We start from the raw sequence: 20,403 nt of genomic DNA, 5'->3' as shown, positions 1-20,403 counted from the left end.
GGCACTGTGACTGACGCCGACCGCGGTCTCTCCGTGTCCTGGCCAAAGATAAAAGAGGAGCAGGATAGACCACTCGACCCTAAAAACCGCAGAACGTCGTGGATACATTTCAGCGCCATTTTAGTAAGCAGATTCTGTGTGCTAGACTGGGAAATGTTCACAACTCTGCGATTTCTTCGTATATAAAATGTATATACACCGCGAGATGCACCGCGAACGGCGGTTCTTGCTTACTAAAATGGCGGCCGTTGCGCACTACACCAGTGCAGGCCATTTTGACGGAGTGGTCCATCTTGTTCCTCTGGTATCTCTGGTCCCGGCGCTGCGCTGCCCTGCGGGGGCGGGGGGAGGCAGTCACAAGGCGGGGATAGGCCGGTGCTTCCTCTTGCCCAGCGTCGCCTCACTCATCCAACATGATCGCGGGATCCGGCCTGGGGGCGCTGGCCGCCGCCTGGCTCGCGTTCGCTGCCGTTTTTCTGATCTCGGTTATATTTCGCAATGTGTGGTCGGGTCCCGGTATTTGCAGCGTGTTATTTCAGGACTTCATGCGCTACGGAAAAAGCAAACACCATTTCTTTCAGCGGCCTCTCTGGCTCCAGCGCCGAGATCTCCCGAAAAGGTGCAAACAACAGTCGACTTTAGCTCAACCCCCACGAAGAGAGGGAGGGACTCGGGGGGTCATGGGTTCGCTTTCCTGGTGTGATTGGGAAATCGGAGTGCATCCCAAACCTGCTCACAGCTCAGGAATACGTCCTGAATGCTGAGCGAACAGCTCGGCAGTCCCTGTAGTACCGAGTCTTTCTCCTTTTAAAAGGCCCTAGGGATCTAGAATGACTTCTTGTTACTCCCATCTGGTGGGTTCTGAGGTGACTGATGAGGCCAAGGTGGGAACCACAAATGGCGTGGGCTCCTGTCACTTCTGCCGAGCTCAGTGGTTCTCTATGTCATTCCATATACTCTCCACTTTGAGTGATCATGGGTCAGAGGTTCTCAGAAGCCAGTGAGATGTTGCACATTGTCAAAGCCCTGAGCATATCCTTGAATCGTTCTGCGCACCAAGCGTGGCAGAATTCGGGATTGTGTGTCTCAAGAAGCTGGAGTCAGGCGAGATCCCGTGTTCCCTGCCCAACCGGGCTGTCTGAGAGTAGCCAAGCCCTCGATACTTGGGATGTTGGCCTAGGAAAAGTCTGAGGAATGGTCCTGACCCAAAACATCATCTGTTCATTCTCCTCTACAGATGATACCAGACATCCCCACCCTGAGTTCTTCCAGAGGATGCTAATGTTGCTTTGCTCATCTTTCCAGTGAATTTAGTGGGTTTTTCAGGGTTATGGTGTCAATGCACACATCCCTACCTTGGGAGCTTTGGATGAGGCAAATAAAGAGTTGTATTCTGACCTTGATAAAATCCAGGTGTGCATCCCTGGGATAGACAAACTGGTCCCCCTGGGTGACTCCTCAATGCCAGGGTGGGAAGGGAAATAACCCCCTGCTTGTCACCTCTGATGGCCACACCAAAGGTTCAGGCAGTTAGATGAGTAACCAACAGGATGGACAGGCATAGATAGGTCTCCTGTGGCTGTACCCTTCTCAAACAATTATACCTTTGGATATTGTTTGGGGATATTGTCTCTCTTGGGAAAATACTAGCAGCAAAAAACAAAATGCGGTAGATAGTTGGGTCAGACAGCATTTGTGGAGAGAGAAATAAAATTAATATTTCAAGTTAATAATCTTTCAAGTGTAAGTGTAAAATTGCAATTTTGACTTTGAAGTGCAAAATGTGTTTTAAGCTGTTCAGGAGATGGTTGGGATTTTGGAGAGAACAAATGAAGTGTGTGGGTTGAGATTGAGACCAGGATTGTCCTGGAAAAATGCTGTGGGTGCTATTTTGAAGAGATTGATGAATGCTTGTTAATCATGGCTTATATATAGGGAGGAGTGTAAGCAGAGGGAGATGAGTGAGAAAGTGGAGAGGAAAACACAATGCTGCACCTCTCTTAGATAGGCGATGTCGTTTAGAGTGGTGGCATTGGGGAGAAAGTTATAAGTGCTTGTTGATCACATTGATGGTGGCATCTTCCATCACTTTGCTGAAAGTAAACGTATAATTTTATCAAAGGGGAATTCAGGAACATTTTTGAGAAAGAGCAAGTTACAGAGGTACATAGAAATGAGGAGAGGTGGAATGGAAATCATGGGATTGGTCTGTTGGGATTCAACAGAGCCTGGGAGGCTGAATGACCACATTCTGTGTTTTAAATATAGACTAAGTTTTAACGATTTGTGAATGTGGGTTGTGTAAACAGACTGTTTCCACACAATTCAGACCAGGCAATATTACAGAAATGTATTTTTTTTTACACAACTTCAGATTGGACTACAGTCTTTGGACCATTCTGCTATTTTACATTTTCCATTATATTTATTGTAACTATTGTTATCAAGCATATTTTGTGCTCTATGAGATGCGAGCAAGAAATTTCACATCACCCTGGTATATACAATAAACTAATCTGAATAGACAATAGGTGCAGGAGGAGGCCATTCGGCCCTTCGAGCCAGCACCACCATTCAATGTGATCATGGCTGATCATTCTCAATCAGTACCCCGTTCCTGCCTTCTCCCCATACCCCCTGACTCCGCTATCCTTAAGAGCTCTATCCAGCTCTCTCTTGAATGCATTCAGAGAATTGGCCTCCACTGCCTTCTGAGGCAGAGAATTCCACAGATTCACAACTCTCTGACTGAAAAAGTTTTTCCTCATCTCAGTTCTAAATGGCCTACCCCTTATTCTTAAACTGTGGCCCCTTGTTCTGGACCCCCCCCCCCAACATTGGGAACATGTTTCCTGCCTCTAACGTGTCCAACCCCTTAATAATCTTATACGTTTCGATAAGATCTCCTCTCATCCTTCTAAATTCCAGTGTATACAAGCCTAGTCGCTCCAGTCTTTCAACATATGATAGTACCGCCATTCCGGGAATTAACCTAGTAAGCCTACGCTGCATGCCCTCAATAGCAAGAATATCCTTCCTCAAATTTGGAGACCAAAACTGCACACAGTACTCCAGGTGCGGTCTCACTAGGGCCCTGTGACAGTCGTGTAAATAGTAGTTTATGAAGATGGCTCACCACTACTTTCTCAAGGACAATTAGAATGGGAAATAAAAGCTGGCCTTGGTAATTATGTCTAGATTCCCAAAAATAAATGACCAGCACGGAAACAAGTAAAGTAATGTAATTTGCCATTATGATTTTTTTATCTAAGCCAGTTTTCAACATCAGAGCAAAGTATACTGTCCAATAGTGAAACAAAGTTAAAAGATGGTGATGTTCTTCTGCGAGCACAGAAATCTGTCCAAAAAGAATGTTGTAGGTCAATAAGATGACGGTGCCTTTATATTTTAATTTTGTGTTTGCAGGTGGTTTTCTCATTTCTATGTAGTTTCAGTGATCTGGAATAGTTTTCTACTTGGAATTACATGCCGAGGTCTGTTTTTTGGTCAGCCTTTCCCAGTATGGTTTCAAGCATTGCTCGGTTCCCTATCTGGAAGCGTATTACACTTAAAGCCGGGTAAGTATTGTTTTTTGCTTTTGACATAAGATAGCAGTAAATTACTGAGATGTGCTTGAATGGGGATGATTATTTCTTATCTCCAGGGCAAGCCCAGGTGATAAGAAATAATCATTCCCAGAGAGCGGTAGTGAAATATAAAGCTAATCTATTTAACATTACAATCTATTCAACATTTAATAAGAAATTTACCTTCATGGTACAGTTTCAATAGTTATATGTGAGCAAACATTGCAACTAATTCATACAGAAATGAATAAATCAAATATCAGTATCTGATTTCATTTCTGAAATTCGAAAATGTTGATTCCTGCATAATAAAAAAAGAACAAATTTGTATTTATAAAGTGCCTTTTATGAACCTGGGATGTATGAAGTAGTTTTCAAGTACTGTTATAATGTCAGGAAGTAATATCTTATGAACATTAATCAGTTTACTGACTTGATCTCATGATTTTTTAAATAATATTTCAATGTGTTGAGCTTTCTTCAGAACTGGGAAGATGCTAAAATACTTATCAATGTAAAATACTGTCTGCATTTCTGTACCTATCTATGCCACCAAACCTCCTGAATATATTTGCTTCTATGCTTTTGCTCCTGCTGTAGAAATACGAATAAGGCAATGAGTGTTAATAGTGATAATTTAAAACCTGCATTTTTTTAAAGCTTTAATATTTATGTTTCAGGTAATGAATTATCTGTCCTCCTGGTTCAAATGATGGTGTGTTTGCAGGGAGTTCGACGCCTCATAGAGTGCATCTTTATCTCTGTGTTTTCTAATGGTGCCATTCACCCAGTACAGTATTGTTGGGGTTTGGTTTATTATGTGCTTGTGGGTTTAACGGTGCATTGTGAAGGACCCCTTCTTGGAACAAAAGGTATGTTTTTATTTGCATAATTTTAAAATATAGGCAGCTTCTTAATTGACTAGTTAATAGAAAAGATATAAAATAAAATTGCTATCTTCTGAGCATCAGGAAAATTTGCCTAGTTTCACCTTCTAGCTTATTTAGGTTTTGGTATTTTTTTGTTATTCGGGATTACATTCTCAACTTATTCCAGATTCTAATAACAACAGGGAACAAGCTGTTCTTGAATCTGGTAGTACAAGTTTTCAAGCTATTGTATCATCTAATTTACGGGAGGGAGGAGAAGAGATAACGACCAGGTTGTGAGTGGTCGATTATGTTTTCTGCTTTCCTGATGGGGTGTCGGCTAGTTTATATCATGGACTGGGCTATGTCCACAACTGCAATTTCTTACAGACTTGGGCGGAGCATTTACCAATCCAAGCTGTGATGCATCCCAATAGAATGCTTTTTGTGGTGCACCTGTAGAAAATGGTAAGAGTCACTGGAGACGTGCTGAATTTCCTTTGCCTTCGGGAGAAGTAGAGTTGTTGAAATGCTTTTTTGTCTGTAGTGTCAATGTGGTTGGTCCAGGACAAATTGTTGATGATATTTACAGCTATCTTGTGACCATCTCCACTTCAGCACTATTGATGCAAACTGGGGTGTGTACTCCACCCAGCTTCCTGAAGTAAATGAGGGAGAGGTTGTTATCTCTTGACACCATGTTAATAAGCTTTCTATCTCCTTATTGCACTCCAACTCAACTTTGCTCGAGATCAGGCCCACTGTGCGAGTATCATCTGCAAATTTGTAAAAAGTTAGAGTTGAATTAGGCTGCATAGTTATGAATATACAGGGAGTATAATAAGGGGCTGAGAATGCAGCCTAGTGGGTACTGGTGTTGAGAAATATCATGGAAGATATTTTGTGTACAATATAGATTGTTTACTATAGATTACAATCCTTAGAGGGTCAGAAAGTCAAAAATCCAGTTGCAGAGGGAGTGTTGAGTCCAGTTCAGTAAATTTGAGTTTATCCAAAGTTTTGATGCATGTATCATACTTGACATATATTCTGCCAATTAAGCGTGTTCATTTACTGTTGGTTCAGCAGCACCTCAGCTTAAAAATTCTCATTTTGTTTTAAAAATTCTCCATGCTCTATTCACCAGTCCCAAAGGAACATTTACATATTTGTCAACTTGTAAATTTGAGGTTTTCTTACCAGACATGTGATAAAATAGTCCCATCGGTAGTGATAAAACTTGGGTGATTACATGTTAGGCTAGAGTTTCTTGATGGCCATTTGAGTAGGTAAACCCATTGTTCTTGAATGTTCATATCATTACTGGATTTATTCTTATCGCCCTTTTTTGAAACTGGTTATATAATACTTATATAATATTTATATAATAATCAGTCTGAAGAAGGGTCTCCACTCTAAACATCACCCATTCCTTCTCTCCAGAGATGCTGCCTGTCCCGCTGAGTTAACCCAGCATTTTGCGCCTATAGAAAAATAGGAAGTAAACACAAAATGCTGGAGTAACTCAGCGGAACAGGCAGCATCTCTGGAGAGAAGGAATGGGTGACATTTCGGATCAAGACCTTTCTTCAGACTGATGTCAGGGGAGTGGGCGGGACAGAGATAGAATGTAGTCGGAGACAGTAAGACTGGTGGGAGAACTGGGAAGGGGGAGGGGATGAAGAGAGGGAAAGCAAGGGCTATTTGGAGGTCAATGTTCATATCGCTGGGGTGGAAGCCTCCCAAGCGACATATGAGGTGCTGTTCCTCCAATTTGTGCTGGGCCTCACTTTGACAATGGAGGAGACCCAGGACAGAAAGGTCAGATTGGGAATGGGAGGGGGAGTTAAAGTGCTGAGCAACCGGGAGATCAGGTAGGTTAAGGCTTGCTCTAGGGGAGCGGCCTGTCGGGGAGTGGCCTTGTCGAGGGAAGTGCCTTGTGAGAAAAGTGCAAGTCTTTGATGTGCGAGTCTTCGGCGAGGAGGCTGAGGGAAGAGACGACGCCAAAAGTTGGAGAGGGTGAGACGCTGTACGAAAATGATAGGTAAGCTGAGTCAGTGTGATGTTTGCAGGATGTGGGAGGTCAGGGACACCGCTGGTGCTTCTGGCTGCTACAAATGTGGAAAGCGTGTCCAGATTCAGCTCCTGAAGGACTGTTGGGGAACTAGAGAGGCAAGTGGATGACCTCAGGATCATCCGAGAAAGCGAGATGTTCCTGGACAAGACCTACAGTGAGATTGTTACACCGAAGGTACCGGAAGAGAGAAGGTGGGTGATGGTGAGGAAGGGAAGGAAGCTTGGAGTACAAGAGACCCGGGGGTTGTACCTCTTGAAAACAGGTTCACCCTCTTGGAAGCTGTCGGGACAGAAGACACTGTCATTCTGAGCGGCGGACAGGTCTACGAGACAAAACGTGGTGCTGAGGGAAAGCCGAAGAGACCAACGTCAGGCAGAGCCTTGGTAGTAGGGGACTCCATCATGAGAGGTACAGACAGGGGTTTCTGCGGCAACAAGCGGGATTCAAGGATGGTGTGTTGCCTCCCTGGTACCAGGATCCGGGACATCACGGACCGAGTGCAGAGCAATCTTAAGGGTGAAGGTGAACAGCTGGAAGTGGTAGTGCATGTCGGCACAAACGACAAACGGGGAGAAGAGGATAGATATTCTGCAATGTGACTTTAGGGAGTTCGGAAGAAGGCTGATAAGCAGGACTTTCAGGGTGGTTATCTCCGGTTTGCTTCCAGTTCCTCGTGCTGGTGAGGGCAGGAACAGGGTGGTAGGGGATCTGAATGTGTGGCTGAGGAGCTGGTGCAGGGGGCAGGGATTTAGATTCTTAGACCACTGGGATCTGTTTTGGGGTGAGGGTGAATTGTACAAAAGGGACGGGTTGCACCTCAACAGGTGGGGGACCAGCATTCTGGCAGGCAGGTTTGCCACTGCTACATGGGTGGTTTTAAACTAAATAGTGGGGGGGAGGGGGGATGTCAAATGGGATAAACAAGAATAGAGTTAAAGGGAAAGAGGGTATAGGAAAAGTTAAGAAAGACCCCAGAATTAACGGAACAGAAAGCTCACAAAGGGATAGGAAAGTATGGCCAGGTGTAATAGGAATCTATGTGAAAGGTGAGATGAGTAATGGATTAAAATAATTATATATGAATGCGCAAAGTATGAGAAGTAAAGTGGATGAGCTTGAGGCTCAGTTAGAGATTGGTAGATATGACATCGTGGGGATTACAGAGACACGGCTGCAGGAGGATTAGGACTGGGAACTGAATATTCAGGGTTATGCGTCCTATAGAAAGGACAGGCAGATTTGCAGAGGAGGTGGGTAGCTCTGTTGGTGAGGGATGAAATTCAGTCCCTTGCGAGGGGTGACATAGGGACTGACGATGTAGAGTCACTGTCGATTAAAGATACTAGAGTAACAAGATGGACCACTCCGTTGAAATCGCCTATACTGAAGTGTAGTACGCAAAGGAGCTGGACGTCCGCCATTTTAGTAGGCAAAACCGACCGTTCGCCATGCCTCTCACAGTGTAATCAGTGTTTTGGGGAACAGTATGTGTGATGATACCATTAAAATGCAGAATATATCTCATCTATCAATTCACAGATCTTTGTTATTTTTCTTTTTAAATGTTTCTGCAAGTTTCTGCCTACTAAAATAGCGCCATGATGTACTACAGTTTTTAGGGTCGAGTTGTCTATCTTGGTCCTCCAGTATCTTTGTTGTGGATAGAGTTGAGGAATTGTAAAGGTAAGAAGACACTAATGGGAGTTATCTACAGGCCCCCAAACAGTAGCCCTGATATAGGGTGTAAGTTGCAGCAGGAGTTAAAACTGGCATGTAACAAAGGTAATGCCACTGTTGTTGTGGGGAATTCAATATGCAGGTAGACTGGAAAAATCAGGTTGGTTCTGGACCCCAAGAAAGGGAGTTTGTAGAGTGCCTCCGAGATGGATTCTTAGAGCAGCTTGTAATGGAGCCTACCAGAGAGAAGGCAATTCTGGATTTAGTGTTGTCCAATGAACCAGATTTAATAAGGGAACTCAAGGTAAAGGAACCGCTTGGAGGTAGTCACCATAATATGATTAGTTTTAATCTGTAATTTGATAGGGAGAAGGTTAAATCAGAAGTGTCAGTGTTGCAGTTGAACAAAGGGGACTATGAAGGCTTAAGAGAGGAGCTGGCCAAGGTCGACTAGAAAAGGATCCTAGCAGGAATGACGGTGGAACAGCAATGGCAGGAATTTCAGCATAATCCAGAAGATACAGGATCATTTCATTTCAAAGAGGAAGAAAGATTTCAGGGGAGTAAGAGGCAACCGTGGCTGACAAGGGAAGTTAGGGATGGAATAAAACTAAAAGACAAGACGTATAACATAGCAAAGATGAGCGGGAAGCCAGAGGATTGGGAACATTCAAAGGACAACAGAAGGTAACAACAGAAGAGCAATACGGGCTGAAAAAATGAAGTACGAGGGGAAGCTGACCAAGAATATAAAGAAGGACAATAAAAGCTTCTTTAGGTATGTTAAGAGAAAAAGATTAATAAAGACAAATGTGGGTCCCTTGAAGGCAAAAATGGGTGAAATTATTATGGGTAACAAGGAAATGGCAGAAGTTGAACATGTACTTTGGATCAGTCTTCACTACGGAAGAGACAAACAATCTTTAAGACGAACTAGAGGGCAGAGGATCTCGGGAGACAGAGGAACTGAAAGAAATTTGCATTAGGCGAGAAATAGTATTGGGTAGACTGATGGGACTGAAGGCTGACAAATCCACAGGGCCTGATGGTCTGCATCCCAGGGTACTCAAGGAGGTAGCTCTAGAAATCGTGGACGCATTGGTGATCATTTTCCAATGTTCAATAGATTCAGGATCAGTTCCTGTGGATTGGAGGGTAGCTAATGTTATCCCACTTTTCAAGAAAGGAGCGAGAGAGAGAAAACAGGGAATTATAGACCAGTTAGCCTGACATCGGTGGTGGGGAAGATGCTGGAGTCAATTATTAAAGAGGTAATAACAGCACATTTGGATAGCAGTAAAAGGATTGGTCCAAGTCAGCATGGATTTATGAAGATTCCTGCTTGTCTAATCTGGAATTTTTTGAGGATGTGATAAGTAAAATGGATGAAGGAGAGCCAGTGGATGTAGTGTATGGAGACTTTCAGAAAGCCTTTGATAAGGTCCCACATGGGAGGTTGGTGAGCAAAATTAGAGCACGTGGTATTGGGAATAGGGGATTGACACGGATAGAGAATTGGTTGGCAGACAGGAAACAAAGAGTAGGGATTAACGGGTCCCTTTCAGAATGGCAGGCAGTGGCGAGTGGAGTGCCGCAAGGCTCGTTGCTGGGGCCGCAACTATTTACAATATATTTATATTAATGATTTGGATGATGAAATTAGGAGTAACACTAGCAAGTTTGCAGATGACACAAAGCTGGGTGGCAGTGTGAACTGCGATGAGGATGTTAGGAGGTTCCCGGTTGACTTGGACAGATTGAGTGAGTGGGCAGATGCATGGCAGGTGCAGTATAATGTAGATAAATGTGAGGTTATCCACTTTGGTGGCAAAAACAAGGAGGCAGATTAATATCCCAATGGTGTCAGATTAGGCAAAGGGGAAGTGCAACGAGACAGGAAAGGGACAGGTGTTGCATCTCCTGTGGTTGCAGGGGAAAATACCTTTAATACTTTACTTTAAAGCTATGTCTATTCATTGGCACTTCCACCCTGGGATGTTGGATCTGACTGTCTAGCTATAGTATGACTCCCCTGGTGGTGCATTCCAGGCACTTGTCACTCTCTACGCAAAGAAAGTCTTACCTCACAAATCTCCTTTGAATTTTTTCCCCCTCTCACCTTAAACCTGTGCCAATAGACAATAGGTGCAGGAGTAGGCCATTCAGCCCTTCGAGCCAACACCGCCATTCAATGCGATCATGGCTGATCACTCTCAATCAGTACCCCGTTCCTGCCTTCTCCCCATACCCCCTCACTCCGCTATCCTTAAGAGCTCTATCCAGCTTTCTCTTGAAAGCATCCAACGAACTGGCCTCCACTACCTTCTGAGGCAGAGAATTCCACACCTTCACCACTCTCTGACTGAAAAAGTTCTTCCTCATCTCCGTTCTAAATGGCCTACCCCTTATTCGGGGAAGTATTGTGCTCTAGCAGACTTTACTGCTTCCTGGTATTTGAGAAGATTGTTTCTCAGAATTTCGAAGGAGGCTGATCATGCACAATCAGTACCCCGTTCCTGCCTTCTCCCCATATCCCCTGACTCTGCTATCATTAAGAGTATCTAACTCTCTCTTGAAAGCATCCAGAGAATTGGCCTCCACTGCCTTCTGAGGCAGAGAATTCCACAGCTTCACAACTCTCTGTGAAAAAGTTCCTCCTCATCTCCGTTCTAAATGGCCTACCCCTTATTCTTAAACTATGGCCCCTGGTTCGGGACTCCCCCAACATTGGGAACATGTTTCCTGCCTCTAATGTGTCCAATCCCCTAATTATCTTATATGTTTCAATAAGATCCCCCCTCATCCTTCTAAATTCCAGAGTATACAAGCTTAATTGCTCCAGCCTTTCAACATACGACAGTCCCGCCATTCCGGGAATTAACCTAGTGAACCTACGCTGCACGCCCTCAATAGCAAGAATATCCTTCCTCAAATTTGGAGACCAAAACTGCACACAGTACTCCAGGTGCGGTCTCACCAGGGCCCGGTACAACTGTAGAAGGACCTCTTTGCTTCTATACTCAACTCCTCTTGTTATGAAGGCCAACATTCCATTGGCTTTCTTCACTGCCTGCTGTACCTGCATGCTTCCTTTCAGTGACTGATGCACTAAGACACCCAGATCTCGTTGAACATCCGCTCTTCCTAACTTGACACCATTCAGATAATAATCTGCCTGTTTATTCTTACTTCAAACCTGGGGAGGGGGAGGTTTGGATGGGGACAAGTTGACCAGGGAGTTGCGGAGGGAACGGTCTCTGCAGAGAGCAGAAAGGGGTGGAGATAGGAAGATGTGGCCAGTAGTGGTATCCCGTTGGTGGCAAAAGTGTTGGAGGATTTTCTGCTGGATTATATAGAAATTATAAATAAGATTATATAGAAAAATTGCTGCAGAAGTGGGCCATTCGACCCTTCGAGCCAGCACCGCCATTCAATATGATCATGGCTGATCATCTAAAATCTAAAACTGGTGGGTAACATTAAGGACAATCCCAAAAGATTTTATAAATACATAAGGGGGGAAAAGGCTAACTAGGAATCAAAACGGTCACCTCTGTGTGGAGCCACAGGAGATGGGCAAGGTCCTAAATGAATATTTCTCCTCTGTATTTACCGAGGAAAAAGATGGTAGGACGGAGGCCAATTGGCCAATTGATGTGCCTCTTCCTTGGATTTAACACTATCCTTGATTTCTCTTGTTAGCCATGGTTAAGCTGCCTTCCCCATTTTGTTTTTTCGCCAGACAGCGATGAACAATTTTTGGAGTTCATCCATGCGGTCTTTAAATCTTTGCCATTGCCTCTCTACCGTCAACCCTTTAAGTACAATTTGCCAGTCTATCCTAGCCAATTCCCATCTCATGCCTTTAAAGTCTCCTTTCTTTAAGTTCAGGACCTTGGTCTCTGAATTAAGTGTCCTAATACAGAATTCCACCATATTATGGTCACTGTTGCCCAAGAGGCTTTGCACAACAAGATCACAACAAAGCCAATGGAATGTTGGCCTTCATAACAAGGAGAGTTGAGAATAGGAGCAAAGAGGTCCTTCTGCAGTTATACAGGGCCCGAGTGAGACCATACCTGGAGTATTGTGTGCAGTTTTGGTCTCCAAACATGAGGAAGGACATTCTTGCTATTGAAGGAGTGCAGCGTAGGTTCACGAGGTTAATTCCCAGAATGGCGGGACTGTCGTACGTTGAAAGGCTGGAGCGATTGGGCTTGTATACTCTGGAATTTAGAAGGATGAGAGGAGATCTTATTGAAACATATAAGATTATTAAGGGATTGGACATGCTGGTGGCAGGAAACATATTCCCGATGTTGGGGGAGTCCCGAACCAGGGGCCATAGTTTAAGAATAAGGGGTAGGCCATTTAGAACGGAGATGAGGAGGAACTTTTTCACAGAGAGTTGTGAAGCTGTGGAATTCTCTGCCTCAGAAGGCAGTGGAGGCCAATTCTCTGGATGCTTTCAAGAGAGAGTTAGATACTCTTAATGATAGCGGAGTCAGGGGATATGGGGAGAAGGCAGGAACGGGGTACTGATTGTGCATGATCAGCCTCCTTCGAAATTCTGAGAAACAATCTTCTCAAATACCAGGAAGCAGTAAAGTCTGCTAGAGCACAATACTTCTCCGACCTTATCTCCAAAAACTCTCATAACTCCAAGGTCCTATTTAGCACAATTACCTCTGTCAAATGTCCCGCCCCCAGTACCAGCTTAGTTGGGTCCCCTGCTAAGTGCGTAGAATTCGCTAAATTTTTCACCAGCAAAGTTGAGAACATTAGAATGAACATTTCCCCTCCCACCCGTGACCTAGCTGTCTCACTAGTCTGTTCATCTAAATTGGACTGTTTCCAACCCGTCACTCTATCCTCCCTTGCAAAGCTTGTCTCCGCTATGAAACCTGCAACCTGCGCCCTTGATCCTGCCCCCACTGCCCTTCTGAAGGATGTCATTGCAATAGCCGGTCCGAGCATCCTCTCTATTATCAACAGTTCTCTGGCCACTGGCACTGTTCCAACCTGTTTCAAGCATGCGGTGGTCCAGCCCCTACTGAAAAAACCTAACCTAGACCCCACCTTGCCTAGCAACTACAGACCCATTTCCAAACTGCCATTCCTGTCAAAAGTCCTTGAAAAGGCAATTCTAAACCAATTAGTGCCCTACCTACACCAAAACACCATCCTGGAAAGTTTCCAGTCAGGTTTCAGAGCCCACCACAGCACAGAGTCTGCCTTGTTGAAGGTACACAACGACCTGCTTCTCGCCATCGACACCGGCGACTGTGCAATCCTGCTCCTTCTCGACCTCAGCGCAGCGTTCGATACAGTGGACCACACCATCCTTATTGACCGTCTCCGGTACACGGTTGGCATTGATGGCACTGCCCTGAGCTGGTTCGTTTCCTACCTCAAAGATAGGAGTTTTGCCATCAACATAGGCAGTTATTCCTCTTCTCCAGCTAGCCTCTCCTGCGGAGTTCCACAAGGCTCCATCCTAGGCCCCATTCTCTTCCCGCTATACATGCTCCCCCTTGGCCAAATCATTCAAAGGCACGGCATTTCTTTCCACTGCTATGCCGATGACACTCAGCTTTACTTCCCCCTGAAACCCAACAACCAGTCAAATTTAAACAGCCTCTTACACTGCCTTGAGGACATAAAATGTTGGATGGCACAGAACTTCCTCCAATTAAACGAGAGCAAGTCTGAGGTCATCCTATTCGGCCCCCTCCGACTCCATCAAATCGATAACAGGCAGTCTTGGAAGCCTATCCTGCCTAGTCAAACCACATGTCAAAAACCTTGGCGTGATATTTGACTCTGCATTAAAGTTTGACAAGCAAGTCAATGCTGTGGTAAAAGCCAGCTTCTTCCAACTTCGTACCATAGCTAAAATCAAACCTTTCCTCCAATTCGCGACACTGAAAAAATCATTCACGCTTTCATTTCCTCCCGCCTAGACTACTGCAACTCCCTATACACTGGGATCAGCCAATCATCCCTGTCCCGCCTGCAACTGGTCCAAAACGCCGCAGCGAGACTCCTGACGGGTACCCGTAAAAGGGACCACATCACGCCGATTCTAGCCTCTCTCCACTGGCTCCCTGTACGGTACAGAATCAACTTCAAGCTCCTCCTATTCACATATAAAGCCCTAAATGGACATTCCCCCCCTACATCAAATATCTTCTAACCCACCTCTCTAACTCCAGGTCCCTCAGGTCGGCCGACTTGAGGCTACTCACTATCCCGCGGTCTAGGCTTAAGCTCAGGGGTGACTGCGCTTTTGCAGTTGCAGCTCCTAGACTGTGGAACAGCATCCCTCTCCCCATCAGAACTGCCCCCTCCATCGACTCCTTTAAGTCCAAGCTCAAAACCTATTTCTACTCCCTAGCGTTTGAGGCCCATTGAGGAGGCGCTGTGAACTGTTTTGTATGTGCTGTTATGTTTGTGTGCTACTGTATGTTTCATTTTTTTCCTTAGTACCTAATCAGATGTACAGCACTTTGGTCAACATGGGTTGTTTTTAAATGTGCTATACAAATAAAAATTGATTGATTGAGCCATGATCACGGTGAATGGCGGTGCTGGCTCGAAGGGCTGAATGGCCTACTCCTGCACCTATTGTCTACTGTCTATTGTCTTTCACTAACTCATTCTTCCTCATTACACAATACCGTCAAGGATGGCCTGCCCTCTTGTCGGTTCCACTACATATTGGTTTAAAAACCATCCCGTATACATTCCAGGAAATCATCCTCCTCAGCGCTATTACCAATTTGCTTGGCTCAATCTATATGCAGATTAAAGTCACCCATGATAACTGCTGTACCTTTGCTACACGCATCCCTAATTTCCTGCTTGATACTATCTCCATCCTCCCTACTGCTCTTTGGTGGTCTGTAGACAATTCCAACAATCCTTTTTTTGCCCTTGGCTATTTCGAAGTTCTACCCATACCAATTCTACAGCATCCAAGTTAATGTCTCTCCTTGCTATTGCATGAATCTCCTCTTTAACCAACAATGCCACCCACCTCCTCTTCCTTTCTGTCTATCCTTCCTGAATATTGAATACCCTTGCATGTTTAGCTTCCAGCCTTGGTCACCCTGGAGCCATGTCTTCATAATTCCAACTATATCATATCCCTTAAATACAAACTGCGCATTGAATTCATCCACCTTATTATGAATGCTCCTCACATTAAGGCACAAAGCTTTCAGTTTTGTTTTTCTTATCTCTATTCTACCTTTTGCTTCTGATCTCCTTTTATGGCCTTCTGACTCATTGCATTGGTTCCCATCCCCCTGCCCTGTTTAGTTTCAATTTAAACCAGCACCTGCTGTTCCTTCCTACATATATATTTGCAATCCTTTAATTCTTTGGAACTAGTTTTGTAGCTGAGGACAAAAAGGAAGGGTGTGGCGAATATCCAGTTTACTGTTGTTTACCTTAGTTTTGAAACAGGTCCTATTCTCGAGAAACTGAGCCAAAATCCTTGTTTATTAACAGAAATATGTTCCACCAACAGACCTCCAATTTGGATTGTAACATTTTATTGAGTACTAGATGACCCGTGAACCCGTTGGGTTCCCGTTGTGACACAAGAGACGTTCAGTAATTTCAAATTCCGTCTCTTCATTCCTTCTGGGTGCTCCGCCGCCGGACCCGGCAACCCTCTCCCAACTGCGCAGGCGCGGATACCGAGCCCAGCAACCCTCCCCCAGCTGTGCACGCGCGGCTGACGGGCCTGGCAAGTGGGAGCGCACTGCGCAGGTGTGACTGCCACGTTTAAGCTTGTCCCATTGACAGTATAAAGTTTATTAAAGTTTATAAAGTGAATTACTTTTGAAAGATAATGAAACTTGATACTGCACACCACAGGCGAATGGTGAGTAAGGTGCCCCTAAAATTGTTGCACGATAAACTGTGACACTGGAGGAGGCCCATGACAGAAAGGTCTGACCTTTCTGTCATGGGCCTCCTCCAGTGTCATAGTGAGGCCCACCGCAAATTGGAGGAACAGCACCTCATATTTCGCTTGGGCAGCCTACAGCCCTGCGGTATAAACATTGACTTCTCTAACTTTAGATAGCTCCTCTGTCCCTCTCTTCCCCTCCCCTTCCCAGTTTTCCCACTGTCTTCCTGTCTCCACCTATCTCCTTTCTTTGTCCCGCCCCCCTGACATCAGTCTGAAGAAGGGTCTCGACCCAAAACGTCACCCATTCCTTCTCTCCAGAGATGCTGCCTGACCCGCTGAGTTACTCCAGCATTTTGTGATACCTTCGATTTGTACTAGCATCTGCAGTTATTTTCGTATACATATTCTCTGATATTTTTCTATTGTTGAAACAAAAAACAGCAGATGTTGGTTAATGCACAAATGGACACAAAGTGCTGGAGTAACTCAGGAAACGTCACCTATCCATGTTCTCCAGAGATGCTGCCTGACCTGCTGAGTTACTCCAGCACTTTGTGTCCTTTTATTCAATTATTACTGGTTTATGCACTGGTTTACTTTAGTTTTGGGTATACAGCAATATGAAAGTAGTAACACAGCTGGAAGGACATGTTGTGATTTGATTTTTGAGCACACCAAATTCTATTGTACATGGTAATCAAATGAGGACATGACCATTAAGTTATTTTTATATATGTAAATTCAATCAGGAGACCACTGCACACAGTTTTGACTTTGTACCAATAATAGGTGTACTCGGACAGGGTTATGTTGCTCATCATTTTTAATGTTAGAGAATTTGAACAGCCGAATTGTTTCATTGAGTCAAGACAGTCTGAGTCTGAAATTGATGAATAGCTAAAACAAAATGTGTGCAAGCATATTGTTAATCTTTTAACTTACGTGTAGCATACACAATTCGTGACCTGATTGCACAAGGACAGTGGTACCATATTGCTGGAATAATGCTGTTTTTGTGGGGAACAATTCATCACCACAAGAGTCATATGATCCTGGCCAATCTGAGGAAAAACAAATTGGGTAAGAACTTCTTCTTTGATACCTTGTTTGTGTAAGTAAGAAAATGAAGTGTGAACCTATGAGATGGGGCAATAATAAATTGAAATGATTGTCTGACATGGGGCCAAAACTTGCATACCAAAACCTGGTATTTAATAATCCTACAAAATGGTTTATTATTTTTGTGCAGTTACATGCTATTCAGAATGCTTTTTCGGGTAGAAAATATCTTGCCAAACGTTATGTCAATGCTGCTGGTAGTCTTGCGAGTTATTCATTTGACCTGATTTGTGCAGGAGGTTTAAAAGGAACTTGATTATTAAGTGGTGAATCTGGGTGCAGGATATGCATTCACCCCCATGAGGGAAGTTGACCATGGCTACCATTGTATGGCTTGCTTAAAAGCATTGTTCCTCTCCTTCATTTTAGTCAAGCAACACTTAATTACTGACTTTGTTGCATCATCTATTTAAAAGTTGCATGGATTCCTTCATATTCTGTCTATCTTTAATTATAAGCTAGAATCCTATAAGCTGTTTCTTTAATTCACTTATTTTTTTAATGCAGCACGATTTGATAGGCTTCCTTCAGAACTTTATCCATGTGTCACACTTCATCTGCAAATATAAATATTCCACATTCATGGTCTGTAGTTATATAAAGGCGTTCACAGCCAAAGGATATTCAATGTTCTTGCATTGATATTTTCCAGCACTTTCTGATCTATCTGCCTTGGAAGCCCAACCAGTCTGGCAACATATGGCTCAGTTTTCCCTTCTCCCCAAGCACTGTTATTAGGCAGTGTGTAAATGAATTTTGGCCTTCTATCTGCTTTGTATTATGCTAAATTAGATATCTTCAAACACCATGCATTCAAATTTAATTAAATATGTAATTGGATTTCCCATGGCAGAGCACGCCCAGTTTTTGAAAGTGATGTTCTCCTGAGGCTATTATTCTACTTTGCTATCATTTTTTTTCACTTTGCCTCTTTCCTTTCTCATACTCTTGCTAAGAAATATCAGTAGGTGAGGTTCATGATTTCCAGTTGGTGCAAACACTGATTAATTTTACAGTTGCCAGATGATTTAGGTTAGAGAAACAGCGTGAAAATAGGCCCTGCGGCCCACTGAGTCCACGCTGACCATCAATCACTAGTTCTACGTCCTACACATCAGGGACAAATTAACCTCCAAACCTGCAAGTCTTTGGAATCTGGGCAGAACTGGAGCAGCCAGAAAAAAATCCATGCGACCTTAGGGAGAACATAAAACTCCACACAGACATCGCCCATAGTCAGGATCGAACCCAGGTCTCTGCCACCTCTCCTTGAGAATATTTTCCTTACAAAAAGCAATGTTTCCATGTATGTTCTACCTTAGGTGCTCTATCCCCTCCAAGCTCTCCCCTGGGTCATTACATGATGTGGGACAGTAGTTAAGCAACCACCCAGTTTTTTTTTTAATCGTATTGAAATTTGTATGCAAGAAATAATCAGCTCCATGATTATACTTTTCCCTTTAAGTAATTAACTGTTTCTGTTCACATATAGATGAAGTGACCAACTTCCGATATGGCATCCCCGAAGGTGATTGGTTTGAAGTGGTTTCTTGTCCACATTATTTGGCTGAACTGCTGATCTACATTGCTTTAAGTGTGACCTTTAACGGACAACACCCTACATGGTGGTTTCTTATACTATATGTATTATTCAGCCATGCAATGATGGCAGCCCAATCCCATGAATTCTATGTAAAAATGTTTGACACCTACCCCAAAAAGCGAAAAGCACTCATACCATTTATATGGTAATTTTTCATAAAATGTACTACACTTTTGCATTTATCAGAATATTGAGTTTTTTTTAATTGTTTTTCATTGTATACAATTCATTGAAGTTAATTTAGACAATAGACAATAGACAATAGGTGCAGGAGTAGGCCATTCAGCCCTTCGAGCCAGCACCGCCATTCAATGCGATCATGGCTGATCACTCTCAATCAGTACCCCGTTCCTGCCTTCTCCCCATACCCCCTCACTCCGCTATCCTTAAGAGCTCTATCCAGCTCTCTCTTGAAAGCATCCAACGAACTGGCCTCCACTGCCCTCTGAGGCAGAGAATTCCACACCTTCACCACTCTCTGACTGAAAAAGTTCTTCCTCATCTCCGTTCTAAATGGCCTACCCCTTATTCTCAAACTGTGGCCCCTTGTTCTGGACTCCCCCAACATTGGGAACATGTTATCTGCCTCTAATGTGTCCAATCCCCTAATTATCTTATATGTTTCAATAAGATCCCCCCTCAATTTGAAAGTGTATTGTACAAATTATGCACAAATTTTGCAGGCTTTTGTTATTAATAATTTGCAATGGTCTTAATGTCTGAATTTTAGAAATGTTAACTACAAATGACAACTTGAAGAAATGTCACTGTTTTAATTGCAATGAGTTTTTGAATCAACTATCTTTGGGAATTCTTACCAATATCTTCCTTTTGTTGCTTGAGATGCTGTGAATGAAAGAAAAGTGAGGAATGGCAAAAAGCATTAAGTTCAATAAGGAATTATGTACAATCTTCCAGATCATAACTTTCATCTACCTCTGTTTTATAATGCATGAGGTTCACCTTAAAATGATGCAATTATCAATGCAATATGCCATAAAACTGTCAGGCAATATCACGTCGCTGCAAGCAGTTATGTATAACAATATCTGCACACTGTGACTTAATCGCTGAATGGTGTAATTAAAATCTATGATGTCAAAAATGTCTCAAATACAATGTATACCTTCTTGATGTCATCTAAATTAAATTTACCTATACTTAGTATTGTTGCTTTCCAATGGGAATTACAGCTGTATTGAAAGTGCATTGGGCCATAATGTTGCTGTGAATTACACCAAAGTACTGTGATAATATATGATAATTCCTTTTTGTTCAATTTTTTCTCCTGAGTAATGGTTGATTTCTCCCATTGCTGCTGTCACACTCCTAATCTGTGGGAACTGCAGATGCTGGTTTAAACCGAAGGTAGACACAAAATGTTGGAGTAACTCAGGCAGCAACTCTGGAGAGGAATGGGTGACGTTTTGGGTCGAGACCCTTCTTCAGTCTGGGTCACCCATTCCTTCTCTCCAGAGATGCTGCCTGTCCCGCTGAGTTACACTTGGCCTCATTGAAATATGAGTTTTGTCCAATCAACTATTTCA

The 20,403-nt window shown here is 43.6% G+C and overlaps 1 protein-coding gene across 1 annotated transcript; it reads left to right on the top strand.

Moving 5' to 3' along the window:
- The first annotated feature begins 315 nt into the window (after positions 1–315).
- On the top strand, positions 316–20,070 carry srd5a3 (steroid 5 alpha-reductase 3). The gene is made up of 5 exons (XM_078410403.1): positions 316–619; positions 3,427–3,578; positions 4,268–4,459; positions 17,083–17,214; positions 18,746–20,070. Exons 1-5 carry the CDS (start codon positions 414–416, stop codon positions 19,003–19,005), a joined length of 942 nt encoding a protein of 313 aa, XP_078266529.1. The 5' UTR covers positions 316–413; the 3' UTR covers positions 19,006–20,070.
- The last annotated feature ends 333 nt before the right edge of the window (positions 20,071–20,403 follow it).

This window comes from Rhinoraja longicauda, chromosome 1 (assembly GCF_053455715.1).
Source record: "Rhinoraja longicauda isolate Sanriku21f chromosome 1, sRhiLon1.1, whole genome shotgun sequence".
Taxonomy (NCBI): Eukaryota; Metazoa; Chordata; class Chondrichthyes; order Rajiformes; family Arhynchobatidae; genus Rhinoraja; species Rhinoraja longicauda.
This window is presented reverse-complemented; position numbering and strand designations above follow the sequence as displayed.

What these genes read in the sequence shown, in the direction of transcription:
- srd5a3 (XM_078410403.1), top strand. Translation starts at nt 414, where the DNA reads ATGATCGCGGGATCCGGCCTGGGGGCGCTGGCCGCCGCCTGGCTCGCG. An exon ending in CGTATTACACTTAAAGCCGG is followed by an intron (nt 3,579 to 4,267) that starts GTAAGTATTGTT and finishes TTTATGTTTCAG; the next exon opens with GTAATGAATTATCTGTCCTC. An exon ending in TCTGAGGAAAAACAAATTGG is followed by an intron (nt 17,215 to 18,745) that starts GTAAGAACTTCT and finishes GTTCACATATAG; the next exon opens with ATGAAGTGACCAACTTCCGA.